This window comes from Raphanus sativus, chromosome 5 (assembly GCF_000801105.2).
Source record: "Raphanus sativus cultivar WK10039 chromosome 5, ASM80110v3, whole genome shotgun sequence".
NCBI classification, from domain to species: domain Eukaryota; kingdom Viridiplantae; phylum Streptophyta; class Magnoliopsida; order Brassicales; family Brassicaceae; genus Raphanus; species Raphanus sativus.
Window position 1 is genome coordinate 28,406,646 of NC_079515.1, and position 22,233 is coordinate 28,428,878.

The 22,233-nt window shown below is 34.4% G+C and overlaps 4 protein-coding genes and 1 long non-coding RNA gene across 7 annotated transcripts; 3 read left to right on the plus strand and 2 right to left on the minus strand.

The window, feature by feature from the left end:
* Positions 1 to 5,507: 5,507 nt before the first annotated feature.
* LOC108858700 (guanine nucleotide-binding protein subunit gamma 1) lies at positions 5,508 to 6,564 on the plus strand. The gene is made up of 4 exons (XM_018632583.2): positions 5,508 to 5,712; positions 5,934 to 5,986; positions 6,107 to 6,151; positions 6,225 to 6,564. The coding sequence occupies exons 1-4, from the start codon at positions 5,626 to 5,628 to the stop codon at positions 6,307 to 6,309; spliced, it is 270 nt and encodes an 89-aa protein (XP_018488085.2). The 5' UTR covers positions 5,508 to 5,625; the 3' UTR covers positions 6,310 to 6,564.
* A 1,689-nt stretch (positions 6,565 to 8,253) lies between these two features.
* LOC108857624 (uncharacterized) lies at positions 8,254 to 10,392 on the plus strand. Its single transcript, XM_018631625.2, is given in 2 exon segments — positions 8,254 to 9,100; positions 9,102 to 10,392. Coding segments are annotated over 2 exon segments (1,626 nt in total). The 5' UTR covers positions 8,254 to 8,494; the 3' UTR covers positions 10,122 to 10,392.
* A 1,027-nt stretch (positions 10,393 to 11,419) lies between these two features.
* LOC130512881 (uncharacterized) lies at positions 11,420 to 14,119 on the minus strand. Its single transcript, XR_008946485.1, has 3 exons — positions 13,984 to 14,119; positions 12,262 to 12,468; positions 11,420 to 12,100 (listed from the first exon to the last, which is right to left on the minus strand). It is a non-coding gene; the product is annotated as an uncharacterized LOC130512881 (long non-coding RNA).
* On the plus strand, positions 12,814 to 15,121 carry LOC130512880 (cytokinin dehydrogenase 6). Of its 2 annotated transcripts, none has more exons than XM_057011323.1 (5): positions 12,814 to 13,603; positions 13,696 to 13,823; positions 13,939 to 14,226; positions 14,313 to 14,575; positions 14,649 to 15,121. In XM_057011323.1, exons 1-5 carry the CDS (start codon positions 12,976 to 12,978, stop codon positions 14,983 to 14,985), a joined length of 1,644 nt encoding a protein of 547 aa, XP_056867303.1. In that variant the 5' UTR covers positions 12,814 to 12,975; the 3' UTR covers positions 14,986 to 15,121. The 2 variants fall into 2 exon arrangements, with proteins under 2 accessions (XP_056867303.1, XP_056867304.1); XM_057011324.1 differs by having other exon boundaries at positions 12,816 to 13,603; positions 13,960 to 14,226.
* Positions 15,122 to 15,761: 640 nt separating this feature from the next.
* On the minus strand, positions 15,762 to 19,292 carry LOC108805366 (ferrochelatase-2, chloroplastic). 2 transcript variants are annotated; one of them, XM_018577387.2, is made up of 10 exons: positions 19,027 to 19,292; positions 18,606 to 18,891; positions 18,374 to 18,517; positions 17,949 to 18,050; positions 17,589 to 17,692; positions 17,376 to 17,502; positions 16,964 to 17,116; positions 16,758 to 16,858; positions 16,482 to 16,683; positions 15,762 to 16,199 (listed from the first exon to the last, which is right to left on the minus strand). In XM_018577387.2, exons 1-10 carry the CDS (start codon positions 19,095 to 19,097, stop codon positions 15,978 to 15,980), a joined length of 1,512 nt encoding a protein of 503 aa, XP_018432889.1. In that variant the 5' UTR covers positions 19,098 to 19,292; the 3' UTR covers positions 15,762 to 15,977. The 2 variants fall into 2 exon arrangements, with proteins under 2 accessions (XP_018432889.1, XP_018432888.1); XM_018577386.2 differs by having other exon boundaries at positions 18,606 to 18,894; positions 19,027 to 19,291.
* Between the last annotated feature and the right edge of the window lie 2,941 nt (positions 19,293 to 22,233).

Sequence of the window (22,233 nt, forward strand, 5' to 3'; positions counted from 1 at the left end):
AATAAGATTTATTTAAATTAAAAATAAAATATTTTCTATAGCTATGTTAATTAATACTTTTCATATTTTGCGAATGATAATAATTTTAATTTTTATGCAGATTATATTTTTCATTTAAATTGAATATCATTTTTCATCTATAATATTATTTAAAAATCAGATATGAATATATACATGCAAATTAAAAATATATTATTATTATGTCATCTTTTACATAATAATGATACGCCAATTTTGAGTGTTCAAATTTTTTTAAAACTTATCTTAAAATTAATTTTAGATCTAAACATAAATAAAAATACAAACTTATCATAGCTTATTAGTAACAAAAAAAAAAGAAAATAACATTTGCATATCAATAACAAAGTTTTCCATTACCATTGTTTTCCATTACCATTGTTTCATTTTCTTCAAGTGACATAATACAAATCTCATCAAAGTCTAAATAATTATTTTTTTAATTTTATATAATATTAAGAAGTATGAATTATTTAATAAACATTTCAAAATTTTTTTTTTGTTTTCAGCGGATCATCTCATATTGGGTCTTAGGTTAATAGTGGACTTTTAGATTTTTACAAGGTTTTTTAAGATTATAATTACAATTCTTTTTATTAAACTGAACTTAATTATACACATATCACTAGATTTATTGGTTTAATCATAGGTCTGGATTGGAAATGAAAACATCGGTTGAAAATCACGTATTATAGCAAAACAATTTTTCTGAAACACAAATAGAAAAATTTTTAAAAAAATATTTTAATCAAAATTATAAATTCAATTAAATTTTATTAAAATAAAAATATACACGCGCTTTTAAATCGCGGATGAAAATATAGTATGTCATTAAAGATCGATCCATTGAAAACCAAATCCACAAATATGAGTTGTCCATGGAGTTTATTGCAGATCATGTGAGACAAGTTTAATTGTCGGTTTTGAAAAGAAATTTTATTTTTGTGGTTTAGGCGAATATTCTTTTGTAGTTTTGATGGAAAAATTCGATTTTATGACTCAAGTAAGAAAATATAATTTTTTATTTTTTTACGAGAAGTTCTGTAGTTACAGTTTTAATGGAAATTTTTGATTTATTGTTTTGTTGTTTGTTGAGAATACTCATCTTTGCGCAAAAACTTGTTTCCGGTGAGAAACTCGATTTTAGTTTTATCGAGAAAATATAATTTATTAATCTCTGAGAAAAATTTTATGGTTTTGGCAAAAAAATGTTGTGTCAGTTTGGAGAAGAAAAGTTGGAATTTTTTTAATTTTGTTAAGAAAAACTGATTTTGACGTTTTGACAAAAAAAAATAGATTTTATGTTTTTCGTGAAAACTTTTATTTTATAAAAAGATTCTTTGAATTTGATATAAGTCAACACTCTAAATATTTTAGATTATTGGACAATCATGTCCACATAACCCAAACTCCACTAACTCGTATGATCTAATCAGTCTATGAGTTTTGTCCATCCATAATCTGCATCGACAAATAGATATCACCAAAATAAACTCACTTATATTTAAATACTAGGATCGGCCCGCCCTACGGGCGGGATGTGAACTATAAAATAATTTCAACGGCTAATATACAAATTAAAAACATTAAGATCTGGATACTGAAATTTTAGGCATGTATATCCGGATCCGGACCAGTTATATATTTTAAAAATATTTAAACATAATTATATCTATATATGTATACTATAAATATTTAGTTAAAATGTCTATTTTTATTTTGTTTAACATTTAATATATACTTATTTTAATGTGATGTGTTCTAATTTTTATTTGATGTATATGTTGTGAGACCATACTATTATAATTATTTATATTTTTTGTTGTGGGTTTTTAGTTTGATGAAAACATAATTTTATTACAATTGACCAATTTTCCTATACAGTATAGTTTTATTTTAGAAATGAGAATATCCAAATATGTGTTATTTGTTTATTTATATTTGATCTAACTTGTATTGTCAATGTTTTTCCCTTTTATATCATCTATATCATTCACAATGTGTGATTATAAAGATTTATACATCATATAAGTTTTTTTATTCTACTTCATCTATTCCTATTCTTAGAAGAAATAAGATTAATCTTCTATGTCATTTGATTGGATTTTGTAAGTTATTCTATAACAGTGATTTATATTTATATTAAAGTTTATTAATATTTTTAAAAGCATTAATACATTTAGAACTTATAGAAATTTCATTTGCGAAAACATAGTTAAAATATAATATATATTTTTAAATTACTTTTGTTTGTATTTATAATCATATATTTGCAAGTTAAACTATAACCATAAAATAAATAATTATATTCCACGAAAGGATTATGAGCCTCACAAAATTTGGAGTATTTTAAAGCTGGAAAAGAAAAAGAAAAATTGGAGTATCTTATATATTTGATAATATATCCAAGGTTTGAGAATACCCATAAGCGTATGGGCATTGTATAGTCAGAAAGCTTGAAGTTGTGGTTGCTCCGGGTAATGCCAATGGTCGCTGGCCTCACCTGCTCGCCGACGAATAGCTTGCTAACCCCACAAGACGCTGCCTTTTTTAGAGAGATGAAGAGATCGCGATCTCCGGAAGATTATAGATTTTGCCGGAAACGACGCATCGAAGGTTTATATATATAAGGATCTAGCAGACGAAAAGCGCAATAGGTTGATTCGTAGTGGGATGGAGAATAAAGACGATTTAAGATTAAACCACAAACACCATTACAGAATCTAGAAAGTCTCAGCGCCAAATGAAAACAGACGAAGAACACGAAGGAGAACATCTGTTTAAGGATTCCGTAGAACAGTGTCGATGGGCCTAGTGCCGAAGAGCATTTTATTTGCGCTGGACGAAGCCCACTGCGAAGCCCATTTTGAGAGAACAAAGTTTAAGTGATACGGTGCGTATCTGATGTGTCAACTTGTGAGACTTCTAATTTATGACGTGGACGCTGATGTGTCAGCAGGAGAGATTCAACTCTCTTTTATATATATAGATAGACAATCACTGCTAGGTTCAACTATTTGACAACTATATCAATTGGTAAAGACTGTAAGTTTAAGTTTTTTTGTTAAAACTATAATTGAATTTTTTGCTGTAACTTTAGATTTTATTACTGTAAAATTTTAACCGTAAGATTTAAGCTGTAGTTTTAATGTAAAACTTGATTGTATAAATTAATGATAGAATATTATATATATTAAGTAATATATTAATAGATACGAATTTCTGAATAGTAACAAATAAGAATTATAAAAATTATCATAAAATAGATTAATCATTTTTAAACCTTTAATAAAACATATTTTGCATATTAAAAATTAATAATATAATACTCATGAGTATTCCATAAATCTATTAGAATTTTATTTCGCAATCCTTTCATTATTAATACTCCAGTAATAATGAATTTTCAGTATAATCATACGTAGTATAATAAAATACCCAATATAAATATTAAATATTTTTTTTCTGTTTGGTACTATCGAAAATGCACCTGAAAAACACGAGAAAAGAAAACAAGTTAAAAAAATGAAAACCTAGACTTTCTTTTTCACCTAGTCTAATGGTGAATCAAGTACTCAGTGGCAAAAATGCCAATTTTGATATGCTCAAATTAATCCAGGAGCAATTCTTTTAAACAAGAGATCAATTGTGATATTTATGGATCAAATCCTTAGAAAATGTAGATCACACAATAGACTGTAAATTTATATGTTAAGCTAGGAAAATAATATGGAATCAATAAATCAAAATAAACCAATAGAATCTGTTTTAAATAGATGCGAAAAGCTGAATCTAAGAATATCAAACATGTAATTAGAACTCAAATAAATATTATTAAGGATTTTATGTAGATCAATCCTAGAACTCAAATTCAGAAGTAAGTCATCCAACTCTCGTTGTGATTACTATCAGATGTCTAAATCATCGACGTCCGACTCTCGTTGGGATTCCAAATAGTCTAGACAAACATTAAGTGCCAATGTGATATGCTCACTAAGTCATAGACTAACTCTCTCGTTGTGACTAACAACTTAGTTCAGCAGGATTCAGTTTAGCTGTTGATTTTTCTCTTATGTTTCTCATCTAAATTAATCCTGGTAAATGATGCTGTATGATTACCCAATTTCTTTTATAAATCACAAGTTCATAAATACTTAAGAAAATCTTTAAATTTAACAAGGTGATTATTTAAACATGATCAGGCAAAATATAGTAAAAATTTCGATGGATCGTATAAAATTATAAGAGTAAAAAATATAGTAGTTACAATTAATCTCTGAATGAGTCTCCATCTTCTCTGTAAAAGCCTTTTTAAGTAACATAATGTTTAGCAAATAGTGACCGAAAATAGATAAATATAAGTTAAAGACACTTTTTTGGCAAAAAGAATATTTTAAGGCAAAAATATAATTCTTAAAATATTAGTCTGCCACCCCTAAATTTTTTTTGAGCAACAGTCTGCCACCCCTAAACAGCATAAATATGTCGATCGACACCAAAGATGTGTTGATGGACGTTACTCCCTAAATATCGATTTTGACTTCCACTTTTCTACGTAACTTTAAGTTTTGTTTCAATTTCAAATTCCAAATGGCTCTATAATCTTTATGATGCTCCAAAAGGAAGATCAAAAGAACTTAATTTTTTTTTGAAACATAATATAAAAATTCTAGAACAACTTATACTATGGTCAAAAGATGGTATATTAATTGGTAACGTTGTATTATGTGATAATTAGGCCTGAGCACAGATCAAATATCTGAGTTTTTGAAGATATTTATGATTTGCTTCGAATGTTACGGATATCTAATTTTCCGATTTGCTTTTGCTTCAAAAAATATGGATATTAAAAAACGGATATCCGGAAAATAAATAGATATTTGCGGATACTTACGGATATTTCATTTGTTTTGATTTATACAAATAGTTTTAAAAAATCAATACAAATTTTTTATGTAAAAATATTTTATTTTTGCAAGATATAAAATATAAAAATTAAAAGAAATAGTGAATCTACATAGTTTGTAAAATTTTAAACTTAGTTAACAATTATAATAATACAAAAATTAAGAAAAAATCTATAATTGTCATACATGTTTTATCTTCCTTTTATATAATACTTTTATATAAGTAATAATGTGAATATAATCTGTCAAATCATATGTAAGAGTAATAATTATATAGTTTTTTACATTTAAATCTTTAAATTTAATAAAAAATACATGTATTTATATATTGACGGATCGAATCGGATATTCGCTTTCCAAAATTTTAATATTTGTGATTTGCTTCGATTTTAACGGATATTGAATTTTAGTACTTGCTTTGCTTCGAAAGCTTACGTATATCTCGAATTTTCGGATCGAATAGCAACGAATAACGAATTTAATCAGATGGATAAAATGCCCCGCCTATAATACACAATCTTCGTTATGGGCCTCTTTGATAAATTAGAATTTATAATAGTTTTGGGCCTTCAAAGATTAAAAATCTATTAGCGGAAAATTCAAACTTGTACGATGGTTTCTCTCTCTGACGCTGAGAGTCTCGTCAGATCTGAGGATATGCGAATCGGGTAATCAAAAGGATCGTAGTAGCCCTACCGAGATGGAATTGGAAGATAGTGATGCACGGGGAAAGCACAGGATCCTTGCTGAGCTTGGTCGCGTCGAAGAGGAAGTCAGATTCTTGGAGGTAATATCTCCCCCACTTCCGATGGTCACTCTTGTGCCCATCATTTATGTTGATATTTTATACTGAGCTTATTCTCAGAGATCCCTTAGTTGTGCTAAATGTAGAGATCACTTTCTTAGATATGTATCACTATCATATGTGTCTACATCTCTTGTTGCCTGAGCCTCACTTCATTGCCAACATTTGATAATAAACTAAACAAGCTTTCTTCTTTATTCCAGAAAGAGCTGGGAGAGCTCGGGCAGACTGATATCGTATCAACCGTTTGTGAGGAGTAAGGGAAGGAAACTCAGCCTATGTTTGCAAGCAGAAAAAACAAAAAATTTCTGTGTTAGTTTTCTGAAATTTATGTGTTGATTTGGTGATCAACTTGTATTTTTGTCTTGGCTCACAGGCTGCTCTGTCTTATCGAGAAAGCACCCGACCCTCTCTTGCCCCTGTGAGTTGCTTTTTTTAGACTCTCAAGTGTTTACATTTGGAATCAATCAAATGGCTGAGAGATGTTATGGCAGGACCAATGGGCCTTTGAACTTAGGATGGGACCGGTGGTTTGAAGGACCAAATGGGGGAGATGGCTGCAGCTGCTTTATACTTTGATCCAACAGAGTTAAATGGGGTTTACATAAATATAGGCCTGGCCAGTTTTGGTGTTAAGACTAGTTTACATGGGACCCAACCCAGAGTTTTAACATGAGTGATCTATATAATCTCCTGGTAGAAAAAAATCGTACAGAGCTCTGGGTTGTGTAGCATGGTTAAATTGCAAGTATGTAAGCTAAGCAGTACCATATTGTATGTATGAGATTCGAATCTGACATCCGAGCAATCGAGTTTGAGCTTCTCATTGTTGTTTTTCTCAAGTCTCGTTTTGCATAAATATTGGAACAAGAGGAGGAATCTGAGTAATGAGTGTGTGCATGCATAGTTGTGAAGAAGAAAGTTGGCAGATCTTGAAGACCGTTGAGTGTGTCTCACATTTCTTTTTTACTTATTGTCCACATCCCCTTAATACCATAGACACGCAAAGAGAGATAATACAACACTAGTTTCGAGGTTCAAAAATACTGTCATACCCATTTTTAGATGATTATTAATAATCTATGATTATTGTCATGCGTCGATAATGGAACCTAGAGCACATGCCTCCTGCTCCACTCTTTTATTTTATTTTTAATCATAACTTATGACTCTTCTCCTTTTCTGTATTTCCAATCATCACTTATGACTCCTCTCCATTTCTTTATTTCTAATCTTTCGAAATTTTCAATATAATTTTACATGTTGCTGCTTATATAACAGTAGGAAATCCCCCCCCCCCCCCCCCCCTACACTCCCTTTGATATTTGGCATCCATTGTCACAAGTTGTTGCAAAATAATAAGGATGCTGCTAAGTAGGTCGTTTATTCGTAGCGTAAGATAGTTCTTAGAGCATTCCTAAAGATTCCTCAACTAAGTATGTAATCGTAAATAGTATATGTTCCAAGGATTAAGTAAAAGTGTAAAACACTCTCGAGTCTGATTATCTGGCTTTCTGACAACCTTTGAATATCTGTCTTCCACTTTTTAGTGGTCAAAAGAATCATCAAAGTTGATGATAGTTTTAAAAAGTATTTAGGTAACTATAGTGCCTCTCTCCTGTCAACAATCCAATCAAATAACCAACAAAGTATGTATCTGTGATTTGGAGCCGAGTTAAGCTTGCCAATTTTATCTCAAAAAGTGTTTCATAGTTGTTGGTGACGTAGAATTAGTAAATAATTGAGAAGCCGGAAGATGCACGTTACAAAAATCTGCATCTGTGGTCAGACTCAGAGCATCCCAGTACAGATGAACCAATATTTTAGTTTCAGTACTGAGCTTACCTCGTGATATATAATTTTTTTTTTAACAAACAAACGTTGTAACATGCATTATTACTTATAGCTTCACTCACATGCTTACATCGTCCAAACCATTTCTCTTACCGCCTCTTGTGTTTTTCCAATTTTAATTTGCGAACTATATTCATTGGGTTTTGGGTAATTTAAAATTAAATTGGTAGAGGATTAGTAAGATGTCCGTTGTCTCAGAATTTGTAAATCTCGAGTAAGTGGGTGGATCCGTTTTATGAAACTCGTTACCATGTCCCTTACACATAATAGTATCTTCAAGTTAACGTTTTCCTATGCAGATTATTTGAAGAGAAGCAATGCGCAAACTCAACTTTTACGTGTGGACGCGAAAAGCTTTGACGCAATCGCCGAATATCTTGTCGTCCATACCAACCAAAGCTCCCGGGCAGGCGTCGTGGTGTCTTGGTAACGGTCACACTTATGCATTCCACGTGTCATCTCGGAAAGCGCCAGTCAATGTCGGTAAACAGTGGGGGACCACATTTTCTCCATTTCCCCATAGACCCCTTATCATCTCTCCTTGTCTTCTGTTCCAACTCCGACAATTAAAAAGAGTCGAAACTCGAAAGCCACTAAATAAATGATATTTTGACGAGAGAGAGCGTTAAGTAGAGAAGTTATTAAACATTATAGAAAGTACACAATTGTGGAATTTATTAATTTTCGGAGAGTATCAGAAGATGTTAATATAAATAGCAGAGTGACGTTGAATGGAGGATGTAAAAGTGGGAAATAAGAGTAGAGGGGAAGGGTACAAGAGTCATATTAGTAATAGATTTGATACTGGTCCTCCTTTTAAAAAAGACAGAGAGAGTCGTGGTGAGTGGTGACTAGTGAGTGAGTGATATAAACAAGAAAGAAAAAAAAGAAGGTGAAGAATGTGTTGAAAATGGAGACAAGGGTTGTAATGAAAGAGGGAGATGTGGAGAAGCACATTGGGGGTTGCATGGCCGGCTTCTTCAACATCTTCGATCGTCCTCATCTTCTCTCCCCCAAACGATATTCCCTGCCCAAACGTCTCTCCTCCTCCTCCTCTTCTTTGAAGACCGAACCTTCACTGGACTCAGTGAACCATAGTGTCTATTCTACCCCGCAGCTCCGGTCTCCGGCTCCCCCAGAGCATCATCATCTCTCAGAGTTTAAACAAGTAGTAATATCTCCAAGGAGGTTCTCCAAAGAAGCTCCTAGACTCTCGCTCGATAGCAGAGCCGTGGTGGATGCCAAGGGAAGCCTCAAACCAAGACAGATCCACCCTGATGTGGGGCTGGGATCTGGATCACCCAGCGTGATCGCAAGGCTCATGGGATTAGAGGCATTGCCTGATTCCCAGCAGCAGCAGCCTCAGCCTCTTCAGCGATCTGCATCTGAGTCGAGGGTCATCAGCAGATTTGTGGACAGCTTAAACTTCCAAAACTCCCAGAGCACGCAAGGAGTCGAAGAAGATCACCACTCCAGGAGTGAGCCATCAAGAGCAACGAGAGCTTCTACTTTCAGTCCCGCTAAGGCGTAAGATTTTTTTCGATACCTTCCCCGAGCCCAGGCAAATAATGATGAGCCGTGGATCCTCAGACTCTGACTCTGATCTTGAAACTCTCAAGCAACTTCTCGAAGCTCATAGGCTCAAAGGACTATTGCACTCAAACAGGAATGTCGTCATCCCTCAATCTCCCATCAGATCTGTAACTTACAAGCGAGATCTAAGCAAAGGCAAGACCCGGAGGACGAGTGAAAACAGCGTCAAGACTCCTAACAGGAGACCGACCCTCAAGGAATCCTGGAGAGCCGAGACAAGGAACCGACGACCCGTTGAAGAGGTTAACAAACATGGGAAAACTCTGTTGGAGAGATGCGACAAGCTTCTCCACAGCATTGCCGAAATGGAGGCGGGAGATTCACAGCCGAGTCCTGTCTCTGTTCTTGATACCTCTCTTTACCACGAGGACTCTTCTCCATCCCCTGTCATGAAACGCACCCTTCTTCACCCACTACTTGAAGATGAAATGTTCATGTCATCATCATCATCATCATCTTCGGACTCTGAATACGACTACATCTCCGACATCCTCAGAGCCTCCAACTGCCTACCACACGAATGCGACGTCTTCTCTCTTCTCGAAGAAAAGCAGGGATACCTCAAGGGCGGCGCCTCGGCTCACGAGAGAAGGCTCACCTTCGACGCAGTGCAGGAGATTATTCGGCGGATAAGGAGTAGGAGGGGGAGAATGGTTGGAGACGCTGACGAGATGCTGCAGGTGACGTGGTCCGAGTTTCAGAAGTTAAGAAAGAAAAGCTCGCAGCCAGCCGAGGAAGAAGGTGACCTTGCGGGATACGTGTGTGGGGTCATCGGGAGAGATCTATCAGAGGACCCTTGGCGAGATTTTCATGTGGAGATGTCAGAGTCTGTTCTCGTCATCGAACGGCTCCTTTTCAAAGATCTCATTGGTGAGACCATACGCCATATGGCTGCTCTTAACAGGTCCGCCTCTCTGCGTAGGAGGAGGAGGCTGCTCTTCTGATACACACACTGCCAAAACTGGATTTATTAAAATCTCTGATACAATCCGAAACAGAACCATTTTTTTAACAAAATACATGAGAGTGATTGGTCTCTTAATTTTTGGCTTCTTTTTAATTTCATGCATTTTTGTTTGTTTGTATTATCATTTTAAAATGTGTGAAAAGGCTCATCAAGATATATATTGCATTCCGGATTTGATCATATACTTCTCCTTCAGCTATTGTCTGCAATGCTCAATACTGTTGTTATTTATCAAATTAACCGCGATCCTCTGTTATTTTTTTTTCTTTTTGTTTCTGATAATTCTCAATCAAGTTCCTGATGTTTATTTGGGCAATGCATGTGATAGGGGTGGGCAAACAAAAAAGTGTCAGGGGTTGACACTTGGATACCAGTTAGAGTTATTTTCAGATTTAAATTTTTTATCTCCATTAGAATATTTGCAAATTATGGATCGGATTCAATTTAGATACTTTGCAGATTCGGTTCTAAGTTTAAATAACCCGTTTAAAATTATATATTTTAAATTGCTCAAAATATAAATAAAATAATATATCATATAAATTATTGTATGCTAGAATACCTAAAATTAATAGAAAGTTGGCTTGATCTAAATATTTGGATAGAGAATAGATAATCAAAAGATATTTGAATTTTTTTTATAACTTGAATTTTTTCAGCCATATTACATATTTATTTTCACTATTTGTATATATTTTTAAGTATTTTAGACAACTAAAAAATATTATATAGTATTTTGGATATTAAATCTAAAAATAATTAATATATTCAAGCATATAAATCTGATTCAAATATATTCAGATATTCAAAATATTTTGTTTGGGAAATGGATTCATTTTTGATTCTCTAGATACCAAAATTTTTAATCCCGTTCGAATATTTAACCTGTTTCGATTTGAATTCAGACTATTTTTTTGAATCGGGTTTGGTTCCGTTCTTTGAATTTGGGTTTTTGGACGCAACCCCATGTGTTACTTTGCTATTGTTTGCTACAACTCGGATCAGATTGATCATCAACACACTTGTGTAGCCCTTTACATATATTTTTGACTACACTTTTCGCTGTTACTTAGGGTTCAAATGGACCATTGATTCCCAATCATATTCTAGCCCAAGTTCAACTATACTTCAGTGGGCTGAAAGAATTCTCCATTTAGATTCAAGAAGGATTTTTGCAGAGCATATCGTGAGGCCATTTTGACTTATGTGCGAGTGGGAGTGGAACTCAGAAGATTATGATCACACAAAACTCGTGATTTGTGTTTTTCAAAGGCAGTAAGACACATATCCTCCTACTATATGACAAAACAAAATCATATACTCACAATAACGATGATATTTTATAAACGGTGGAAAGACACACACACATACTTTTCTTAATTTGTTTTTGGCAGAAAAATAAATGTTAATGGGAACAAAGCCACGTGAAGATGGAAGGAAGCACCAATAAGAGTTTAAGCTGATTTGTCAGCAGAGGTGTCACAGTCTGCGTGGACCAGTCCACTTCAATCACACACACACTACCACAGCCGTCCCTTCGACCCTTTGGCTGACAAATGTTCAAAGGCTTATTTATATTATATATTAGGACCAAGATTGCTTTGGGACAAGCTGTGCCCCACGACCCCTCTCGGTAGTGCTCTCTGGTCGCTTCTCCTTCTAGAGACCAACCATTTCCACCAACTCCGTTTTCAGTTCACACCATATGCCCACCACCACATAAGTTAGTTGACAAGAGCCCAACTTCTTTCTTCACTGTTTTAAAAATGGATTGGTCAAATATTCTTGACTAGGCCACTTTTTGTCACCAGTCTATGTCTCTCTCTTTTCCTGTTTTAATCCTTCCAAAAGATTAAACCTTTATGGTTACTACCTATTATAACGATCTCGGTGGCGATAGCGTAGCCTAAAGATGATTCTGTCTGAGGAAGCGCCGAGTCCCTCTATGTTATCCACCTGCCGGATGTTTAGCAAAAGTAAATTAGACACAATTTAAACCTAATCACATAATAATGTCAATCACAAGAATTTTATGAATAGAAGAGATGATTCATTCAGTTTATTTTTTGTCAGCTAGCTGCAATGGGAGGCCTTAAATCAGTTACAGAAACACTCACTCATTGGTTGCTTTGCTTTGTGCTGTCGTTCAGTTTTTTGCCTTACACAGATTGTGTTGTCGGGTCCCATCATGACTGAAATTGCCTCCTTATTTTCCCACAAGGATTTCTCTCGTTCCACCTCTGCCTGACCCCCCATCACTTCAGTGATATGCCATTCTTTTTTCTCACAGACCAATCCTTTTGCATTTCATCCGAGTCAAAAGCCTGAAAAAGAGTGGAATACAATCTCAGATAATAGATCTCAGCCCCCCCAAAAAGCAAAACCATACCTACGACTAGAACTATGTAGTAATGTATGGGATAAGATGATAAAAAAGGAGTGCTTCAAATGGTAAGTTCCAAAGTTAAAAAAAAAAGTGTTATGGTATGATCTTGTCTGCCTAAAAGCAAAGATTGTGGGTGTAACTGTTATGAAAAAGATAAAAAAGATTCTGTGAGATCTAAGATCTTTCTTTCTTGTGACTTTTTCCCCTTTCAACTAGGCACCCTCCTTTATGGCTTCTTTCTTGCAAAAGAAAGAAAAGAGAAAAGTGAACAAAATCTTGAAAGCTATTTATAAATAACCCATTGTAGACAGCCAAGTTCCCCATCCAGATTCTCACAACCAAAAAATATTGGTTGCCTCTGCCATTCAGAATCGCACTACCTTTTATAAAATCACACGCCCTTTTCAATACTATTCTTCTGCCTATCAGAAATCAAGAAGGCCATATGAACAATCTACATGCATGCTGCCTCCTCAGGAAAAGAAACATGCTTATAGTAAGAAGTTTCACCATCTTACTACTCAGCTGCATAGCCTTTAAGTTAGCTTGCTGCTTCTCTAGCAGCATCTCTTCGTTGAAAGCCCTTCCCCTAGTAGGCCACTTGGAGTTCGAAGATGTCCATCCCGCCTCCAAAGATTTTGGAAACCGGTACCAACTGCTTCCTCTGGCGGTCTTACATCCCAAATCTGTAAGCGACGTCGCCTCGGTGATACGACACATCTGGATGATGGGACCTCATTCACAGCTTACGGTGGCAGCGAGAGGTCGTGGACATTCACTCCAAGGCCAAGCACAAACAAGAAATGGGATTGTCATCCGCATGGAATCACTACAGCACCAGAAGCTGAAGGTCCACGGTGTGGGTGCTCCTGCTCCATTCGTTGATGTTTCTGGTGGTGAGCTGTGGATAAACATTTTGCACGAGACCCTAAAGTACGGGCTTGCACCAAAATCTTGGACGGATTACCTGCATTTAACTGTTGGTGGGACTCTTTCCAATGCTGGAATCAGCGGCCAGGCGTTCCGACACGGACCGCAGATCAGCAATGTTCATCAACTGGAGGTTGTCACAGGTTAGTTCAGAGTGGTCACTACTACTAAAACCAAACCCTCAAAAAAAGAAAAAAAGAAGTACGCACTAAATCATGCTAATTGGTTGTTGCAGGAAAAGGTGAGATTTTAAACTGTTCAGAGAGGCAGAACAGCGACCTGTTCCATGGAGTTCTTGGTGGGCTAGGTCAGTTTGGCATCATAACACGAGCAAGAATAGCTCTGGAACCAGCACCAACCATGGTATACAAGAAACTACTTAGTCCTCTAAAAATTACTGTACATGGGTGTGTGCGTTATATATGTGTGTATATATATATATATATATATATATATATATACATACCTGATAATATAGCTCTATGTTAATAATGGGCAGGTTAAATGGATGAGAGTGTTGTACCTGGATTTTGCAGCATTTGCGAGGGACCAAGAGCGGCTGATTTCGTCAGATGATGACAAATTTGATTACATTGAAGGTTTTGTGATAATAAACAGGACGGGACTGCTAGACAGCTGGAGGTTATCCTTCACACCAGAAGACCCTATAGAGGCCAGCCAATTCAAATCTGATGGCAGGAATCTCTACTGTTTGGAAGTGGCCAAGTACTTTAATAATGAAGACAAGAAAGATGTAATGAACCAGGTGAGAGAAAAAAAAACCAGAGCAGAAGAATACATATACAAAGCAAAAAATTGGAAACTCTTTTAACATTTTTTTTTGTCATCCAGGAAGTGAAAAAATCATTATTTGAACTAAGCTACATCTCGTCCACACTGTTTTCAACGGAGGTAACGTACGAAGAATTCTTGGACAGGGTACATGTCTCTGAGATGAAACTGCGATCCAAAGGGCAGTGGGAAGTTCCACATCCATGGCTGAATCTGCTAGTGCCAAGAAGCAGAGTCAATGAATTTGCAAAAGGTGTGTTTGGAAACATCCTTACCGATACAAGCAACGGGCCAGTCATTGTCTACCCAGTCAACAAGTCAAAGTAAGAAAACAATGACTGTTTGGTTAGCTTATAGCTAACAAAGAAAAGCAATTCTCATTATGCATTTGGTCAGGTGGGACAATAGAAGTTCAGCGGTGACACCAGAGGAGGAAGAGATATTCTACTTAGTGGCGATCCTTACATCCGCAGTTCCAGGGTCGACGGGGTTAGATGGAGTCGACCAAATCGTAAAGCGGAACCAAAGGATACTTGAGTTCAGTGAGGCAGCAGGTTTAGGGCTGAAGCAATACCTACCCCATTACACAACAAGACACGAGTGGAGATCCCACTTTGGTCCTAAGTGGGATGATTTTGTGCGGAGAAAATCCAGATATGATCCGTTCGCAATGCTAGCTCCAGGCCAGAGAATTTTCGACAAAGCATCACTAGTCTCACCGCATTCCTCATGACCCGACACGACACGGTGGATTGTTACTATGGTTTTTGTATGTAACAAAATAGCAGATATATCCCCCAAGATTATGTACATACTACTTTACTTTCTCGATCGCTATATACAAACACGTGTATAATAGTATTTTCCGCAACATCATGCAGTATATGTCCATAGGTAACGAACCGGTCTATCCGTGTCTTCGTCTCCTTGATCTGCCACGGGCCACCACGCAACGACCAAGTCACAGTTCCCAAGGAAATCATGGATAGGGTATAATATAATTCATATGATCATTAACTTTTTTTCTTAACCTTATAAATACTACATCACTTAGTGCTTGGTAACCAAGTTAACTAAGTTTCGGTATGAACCTCAAACGACGTTTAATATACCTTACTAAGAGTTTAAGAATGTTATACACATCACGATTACTCAAGAGAACATGAGGCTTAGCTGGAACATTAAGCGTATCACTCAACGCAGTTAATGATACAAACATAAACAACCATGAATAATCAATCCGACCACAAGACTCACCTTAAGACTTTCACAATATAGGTCAGTGAAGACTAGCAGGCATGCGGCCAGAAGCGACTCACATGCTCCACAAGGCTGGTTGAATGGTTCCCACCCAGACAATTGAATTTTTTTTCACCAAACCTATCAGAAAACGATACCCGACCATGCGACAATGAATTGGCCTACTATTTTTTTTTTTTTTCAGTTTAAACCAATTTAACTACGAAGTGATCTTAGGATAATTCTTAGGCCAAAAGCTATCCAGGATCATTACAAAATATGCTTATCCGCAATGGTTTTATTAAGATGCCCATTAATATCATAATTATCATGATGTCTTGGATTTTATGAAGATATCAAGTACTTAACGTCAACATTTTAAGACAGAAAAAGAGAGTTTTGATAACACAGTAGGCCTCAGGTGAAATCACAGTCTTAGACTCTTGGATAGCTTTTATGTAGACAAGAAGATATATCTGTTGTTTATTAAGAGGAAGGCAGAATGCCCCACTGATGCAGAAACCCTTTTCCGGTGGTTACTTCTAGTACCAAGAGTGCGAGCACTGCCAACATGGCTGCTCTTCCGTTCCATGTTTCTGCACTTCTGGTAAATCCCCATTCCCACATCGTCACTGGAGCTGGCAATTCCCTCCTCTGTGAATCATAGGTCGCCAATAGTTCTTCAACACTCCCGAGCGGAACTAACGACTGCAACAATAAACCACACACATACACTTCAGTTGGTCGGCTATGCATATTAAAGCATAAAGATTTATAGAACATTAAAACTTTTCATCCCAAAAATAATATAACCTCGTCATGGTAAGATAACAATCAACCCCATTTTAAGCCTACCGGTGCTCAACTAATGCTATATATGGCTGAGAAAAAACTTCACGCTAAGGAGTTTGGGGACCCATGAACCAAACGAAGTGTAGATAACAGCTTTTTTTGTTGAGCTCGAGTATATAAAAGACGAAGAGTTGTTACCTGTCGAGCTTCAAGGTTTGAGACTGCCATAGCTCCAACATATGGAAGGCTTTCCACAACAGCATCTGCCAAGTCAGATATAAACAAAGGCTCTGTTCCTAGCGCAGGCACTCGTCCCCAATTCTTGATACCAGAACTCAAAGCCAACTCTTTATACTCGACATCTATCTCTTCCAGCGTTTCAATGTGCTCGCTCACAAAGCTGTTAAATTAAACCGAAGTTTCAGTTAACCAAAAGAAACGAAAAATAAAGTGACGAGAAATACCCCTTTATACCTTATGGGTACAGCCAGAAGATTTTCAACACCTTTTTTACCAAGTTCAGTAATGGCTTCCTCCGTGTATGGTTTCAGCCATTCCACAGGTCCAACTCTGCTCTGTTGGAATGTTATGCAAAATAATAAGACAAACATAACGGGTGACATTTGACAAACAACATAAATAGTTAACGTTGATAAAACAAACAATAAATGAAAAAAGACCTGATAAGCGAGCGTGTAAGCGTTGGTTATATTTCTCTTGTCTAATTCTTCCATTATGAGATCGACGCATTCTTCCATCTCTGCCTTGTACGGATCACCAGCTTCTTCAACATATGCAAGAGGCACGCCATGTGCACTGAAAAATATTACAACCTGTAACATATATTTTGGTTTTGAAGGACGTCTTAGGATAGTTGAATAAATTGGCAGCAACCAGAGAGCTATACAAAGATTTGAAAATTCGTTCTTTAGATAGAGAAATTTAACATATAGGGAACAGATACAGATCTAAGAAAAGAGATAAACCACAAGAAGAATTCAGGAAAAAAATGTTTGCTACGGATTGTGAAAATAGCATAGCGAATTGAAAAAGAAAATATAAAAAATGACAAGAAGTGGAAAGATTTTCGACCTGACTAGGGGAATCAAATTTTCCCAACTCGTTTTGGATCAAGTTTGCCATTGCCGTTATATATCCCTCCCGCTGATACCATGATGGTATAACAGTATGCTGCATGTTCACAAGATACTCGTCCTCTCTGTATATAGTGAGTAAAAAAAAAAGGTGAATAATCAGTAAGATATAGTCATGGTATGCTAAACCATGTAAGATGTGTAGTCTCACCGGAATATTTTCTCCAAGAGTCTTAGGCTTGAACCACTTGTCGATATCGAAAATTGGGGATAGAGTGGTAGGACAACAAGTTTTGTAATTCCATCTGTCTTTATCTGCAAGAAGAGATAGAAAAAAATAATAATGAGTAAGAATCACAAGGTGCAAACTCCGGTTCAAAAGAGATTGTTTAAGGAATATACAAGAAGAGTAGCAAGGGATTTGATTAGTTCCTTTTGCGTTTACATATTAAACTATTGTGTTCATATTAAAAAGAGAAGACAACATTGTTTTCATCCAAAATAATGTTTGATAAAAAGGGAAAAATACAAACGCAAAGAAAACAAATTGGTTTTGGAAGGATCAAGATACCTGTTCAATGGCTTCCTCAGTGAATGGATGCCAATAACGCATGCCAACATATACCTTCGCTGGGACGTTTTTTTCGGAAAGGCATTTACTTAATTCTTCAGCCTGTACAAGAAAACAATGATAGAAATAAGGAGCAAGATAAATAAGTAACAGAAGCAAAAACAAAGATAGGATCATAAAAGAAAAAACTATATATGCGCAAGTTCACTATACATTTTGCATAATCTCGATAATCTTCTTACTAGACCTCCCACGCAAGGCAAATAGAGTTAAAAATGTAAAGGAAAATCGAAAACTTTGCAAGGCTAAATAGCAATTTTTTTGTTAGATAGAAACATCAAAATTGACTGCAGTCAATAGAGGAGGAGACAACTTCCCGAAACAGAGAAAACAAAAAAAAAAGTAGGTGAAAAGAGGAAGAAGACCTGTGAATCAGTAATGCGGCGAAGAGGAGAACCACCACCAATAGAAGCGTAACCTTCCTTGCTTTTGGGAGCCCTTGCTACAGATATGAACTGTGCCAATGGCTTCTGAAGAAACTGGAACAAGGGCGGCAATCTTATAATGTCCTGCCGATATACAAACAGGAGGAGGTATTGGCATTATTACTCTCAAACAATACAAAATTATTATAAATAAATATAAATATAAAAATACCGGGTCAGCAAAGAGGTTAAACAAGAAGGGTTGCACATCATCCAAAGTCTCGGGGCCTCCGAGGTTCAATAACAGCACTCCTACTTTCTCAATCTCATCGGATGTTGAAATGTTTGAGGAGGATGAGGTGGTCACCACCGCTCTCAAAGGCAATGACTGTTTCCCAAGCAGCCGGAGTGGCGGTTGCGGTTGCGGTTGCGTTTTCTCACCCCATCCATCCGAAGCAGCCTCACTATGTAATCTTGAAAACTGCACAGATCTCTGTGAATCGTGTGGCAACAACACTCTTCTGCATCAAAACCAAACACATCATCATCATCAAAAGTTCACAAGATAGATAGCCTATTCAACCACCACACATGAGTACACTAGTAATAAGAAGAATTTGAATGCTCCTCCGAGTTCAAGGGAGGGAACTTACGGATGACGAGGACGAAACGTTGAGTAGGAACAGGAAGACGAAGCAGATGCACTCATGGCTGGGCAATTCATCGCAATTGAACTTGGGACAAAGGAGAAAGGATTTGAAGTAGAGAGACAAAGCAAACTAAAACTAATCGATTCTCATGGATAGTTTCGTCTCCTCGGATAAAGGAGAAAGGAGAAAGGAGAAAGGAAGACTGCAGCGTTATATTTTCCAGTTCTGATAAAATGAATGGCTTGAGTACGGAGGACCACACGCGTCGACACAAGGCTGATAAGTTTTTTTCTCTACCAGATTGTCTGAAGGAATAATTTGATAAATATCCTATTTATGATTTAATTTTTTTTTTAAATATACTTTTCATTTTCTTCTTAAAATCTACATTTTGTTATATGTGTCTTTGCTCCCCAGATGCACCACCAAACTAGGTGTTTTCTTTCCTCATGTGCACAGCAGTACATATTTTAGTTAAATATTTTTTTTTCTTAATATTTAAAATTTTATTATTTTTATTGATATTTTAATATAAATTGTGATTTAATTAAACATAAAACTAAAAAGTTTATATTTTAAATTATATTTATAAACATATATGTATATATTTAAAATAATAATCTTAGATATATTTTTATCTATTTATTTTGGTTAAAATATATTAAAAAACCTTGTATAAATTTTTTAAAAATGATGTATAGATTGTATAATTATCAAAATATAAGAATAAACAGTATTTCTAAGATTTCTAGATATATAATGAAATTATGATTAAAATTAATATTTTTTATAAAATATAGAAAATTCTGAAAATCTTTTTGCGTATTAAAACTTTTAATTATAATAAAATATAATTAAATCATATTTTAAAACTTGTAATAGTTTTATTTTACCGATTATGTATGAGTTATTATCATACTATAAAATTTTTATCAAATATCTAAAACAACAAGTAAATGTAATTAGTTAGCAAAAATTAAAAGAATATTAAAAGTAATTGTTAATATCATATTTAACCATAAATCTGTCATGTTATATTTTTAATATAATTATTATATTTATTATAATATTATGATTTTAATACTTTATGATTATATAAAATGTGAATATTGTTAATTTATCATTTAACAGCTACAACATTTCAAGTAAACGTACTTAATGTACAAATTTTCAATCGTACAAATTTCTCAAAAAATATTTAAAATCACAAATATATGCATCGCAAACGCGTGCAACCACTACGGTTACACTAATCAAATCCTAATTTTAAAACATTTAAAACCTAATTAAGCTAAACATGAAATGAAACGTATAATTTTTTAACTTATAATTAGTATAGTTGGATTATTTCAGCCTTCGGATTTTTGCCAAAATGTATTTCGAACTTTATTCCATTTTTGACTCCAATTATATTTTATATTTAATTCTAAAATAGAGTAATCTTACACATTACTTTATTTTAGAATTAAACCTTTTCATCTACTAAATAGTTTTTTTTTAATTTTGAATGTTTGTAATTCATACTTAAATAATATTTAAGATGATACAATAACATAAAAATATGATATTTCACAAAAAATATTTAATAATTTTACATAAAAGAAACATAATTAATAAAAATCAAAATTAAACAACAATAATATAAAATAAATATAATATGAAATAAGTGATTTAATAATCTGATAAATTGATTTTGAAACTACAGAGATAAGTGAAATGTTGTTCAAATGGAATATATAAATTTGTTTATTTTGTGGGTCAATATTATCAATATGAGAACACTTGTACTTGTTTAGATTGATATATGCACAAAAATTTGGATTATATATGAATTTTAAATAACAAAACAAAACTTTGTTTTCTTCTTTATTGCATTTTTAATAATAAATATCTATATTTATGAAAATTTATAGATATAAAATCTCTATTATTAAAAGAGAAGTACACTTAAGAAATGCCCCTGAGTTTTTAATGTTAATTACACTTACATGCCACTGATCCTATTAATAATATTCCTAAAAAAATGCTTGTCTTAACCAGTTTATTAAATGTGTCTTTATAACTCTCTTTATTTATAGATAGTCTATATTTATAATGTTTGTCTTTTTCAGTTTAGTTAATGTGTTGTCCTAAAACAAAATTTAACTTCTCTTGTATTAAATAAATTCCGAAATTATTTATTTGTTATCAAAAAAAAAATCTAGGATATTAATTTCGAAATTATTTATTGTCGTAAAATAAAATTTAACTTCCATTCTCTATTAAAATAATTTCAAGATAAAATTGAATTTCCCTTTTCATCTAAACCAATGTTTATTCACCTCACATAGAGCTAGGTGTCAATAAATTTAAAAAATTATCGTATGAATAAATTATCTATGTTTTCTTCCCACTAAAATCTGTTTAACTGAACTTGCAGAGTACTCAATATTAAATATAAGATTAAGTATTGCCTATATTCTTGCTAACTACATTATTTTTAGGAAACAATTGATTTGCTTTATAAATGTTATGGACATTTATTAATTAACTATTGAAATTGAGATACTGATGCAAGCTCTTCTCTTCTGAATCGGATAGATTCATATCTGAAAAAGTTTGACAATACGAGGTGAAATAGTATCTCTCTCCAAAAAAGCATGTTTTTTTTACCACCACACGAAGAAAATATTTTGTTGTGAATGAACAAGATAGTGAGGAATTGTCCATACGTAAAATTGTATATGATACCTGGGCTCCAGGAGGGGGGGATGTAAGAAAAATTACAAACTTGACTCTTAACCCAAATGTTATATTTGGTTATTTACTAAAATCTCCCTTTGGGGGAGAAGGATGGATTGTTAGTGTGGACGATTTGGAAGATATAATTGGAGGGCATGTATGGTTAGGTTCCATTTGTATATTTGGTGGAATCTGACATATCTTAACCAAACCTTTTGCATGGGCTCGCCGCGCACTTGTATGATCTGGGGAGGCTTACTTGTCTTATAGTTTAGCTGCTTTATCTGTTTGTGGTTTCATTGCTTGTTGTTTTGTCTGGTTTAATAATACCGCTTAACTAGACATGCAAACAATATACTTTGAAACAGAATGAAAAATAAACCAATTATTTCAAAAGAGATTTAATTACTCCATACCTTGATTCGTAAAGAAAAAACATCAGATTCACAAATATCAAACATTAGACCCTCGATTAATGAGTTTTTGAAA

Bases quoted from the DNA above. Each gene is read 5' to 3' on its own strand.
- LOC108805366 (XM_018577386.2), bottom strand. From the start codon at position 19,097: ATGAATTGCCCAGCCATGAGTGCATCTGCTTCGTCTTCCTGTTCCTAC. The intron at 18,895-19,026 runs GTAAGTTCCCTC...GTTTTGATGCAG, and splicing joins ACGTTTCGTCCTCGTCATCC to AAGAGTGTTGTTGCCACACG. The intron at 18,518-18,605 runs GTATTTTTATAT...GTATATCGGCAG, and splicing joins TTAACCTCTTTGCTGACCCG to GACATTATAAGATTGCCGCC.
- LOC108858700 (XM_018632583.2), top strand. From the start codon at position 5,626: ATGGAATTGGAAGATAGTGATGCACGGGGAAAGCACAGGATCCTTGCT. The intron at 5,713-5,933 runs GTAATATCTCCC...TCTTTATTCCAG, and splicing joins AGGAAGTCAGATTCTTGGAG to AAAGAGCTGGGAGAGCTCGG. The intron at 5,987-6,106 runs GTAAGGGAAGGA...CTTGGCTCACAG, and splicing joins GTATCAACCGTTTGTGAGGA to GCTGCTCTGTCTTATCGAGA.
- LOC130512880 (XM_057011323.1), top strand. From the start codon at position 12,976: ATGAACAATCTACATGCATGCTGCCTCCTCAGGAAAAGAAACATGCTT. The intron at 13,604-13,695 runs GTTAGTTCAGAG...TGGTTGTTGCAG, and splicing joins TCAACTGGAGGTTGTCACAG to GAAAAGGTGAGATTTTAAAC. The intron at 13,824-13,938 runs GTATACAAGAAA...CTGATAATATAG, and splicing joins TGGAACCAGCACCAACCATG to CTCTATGTTAATAATGGGCA.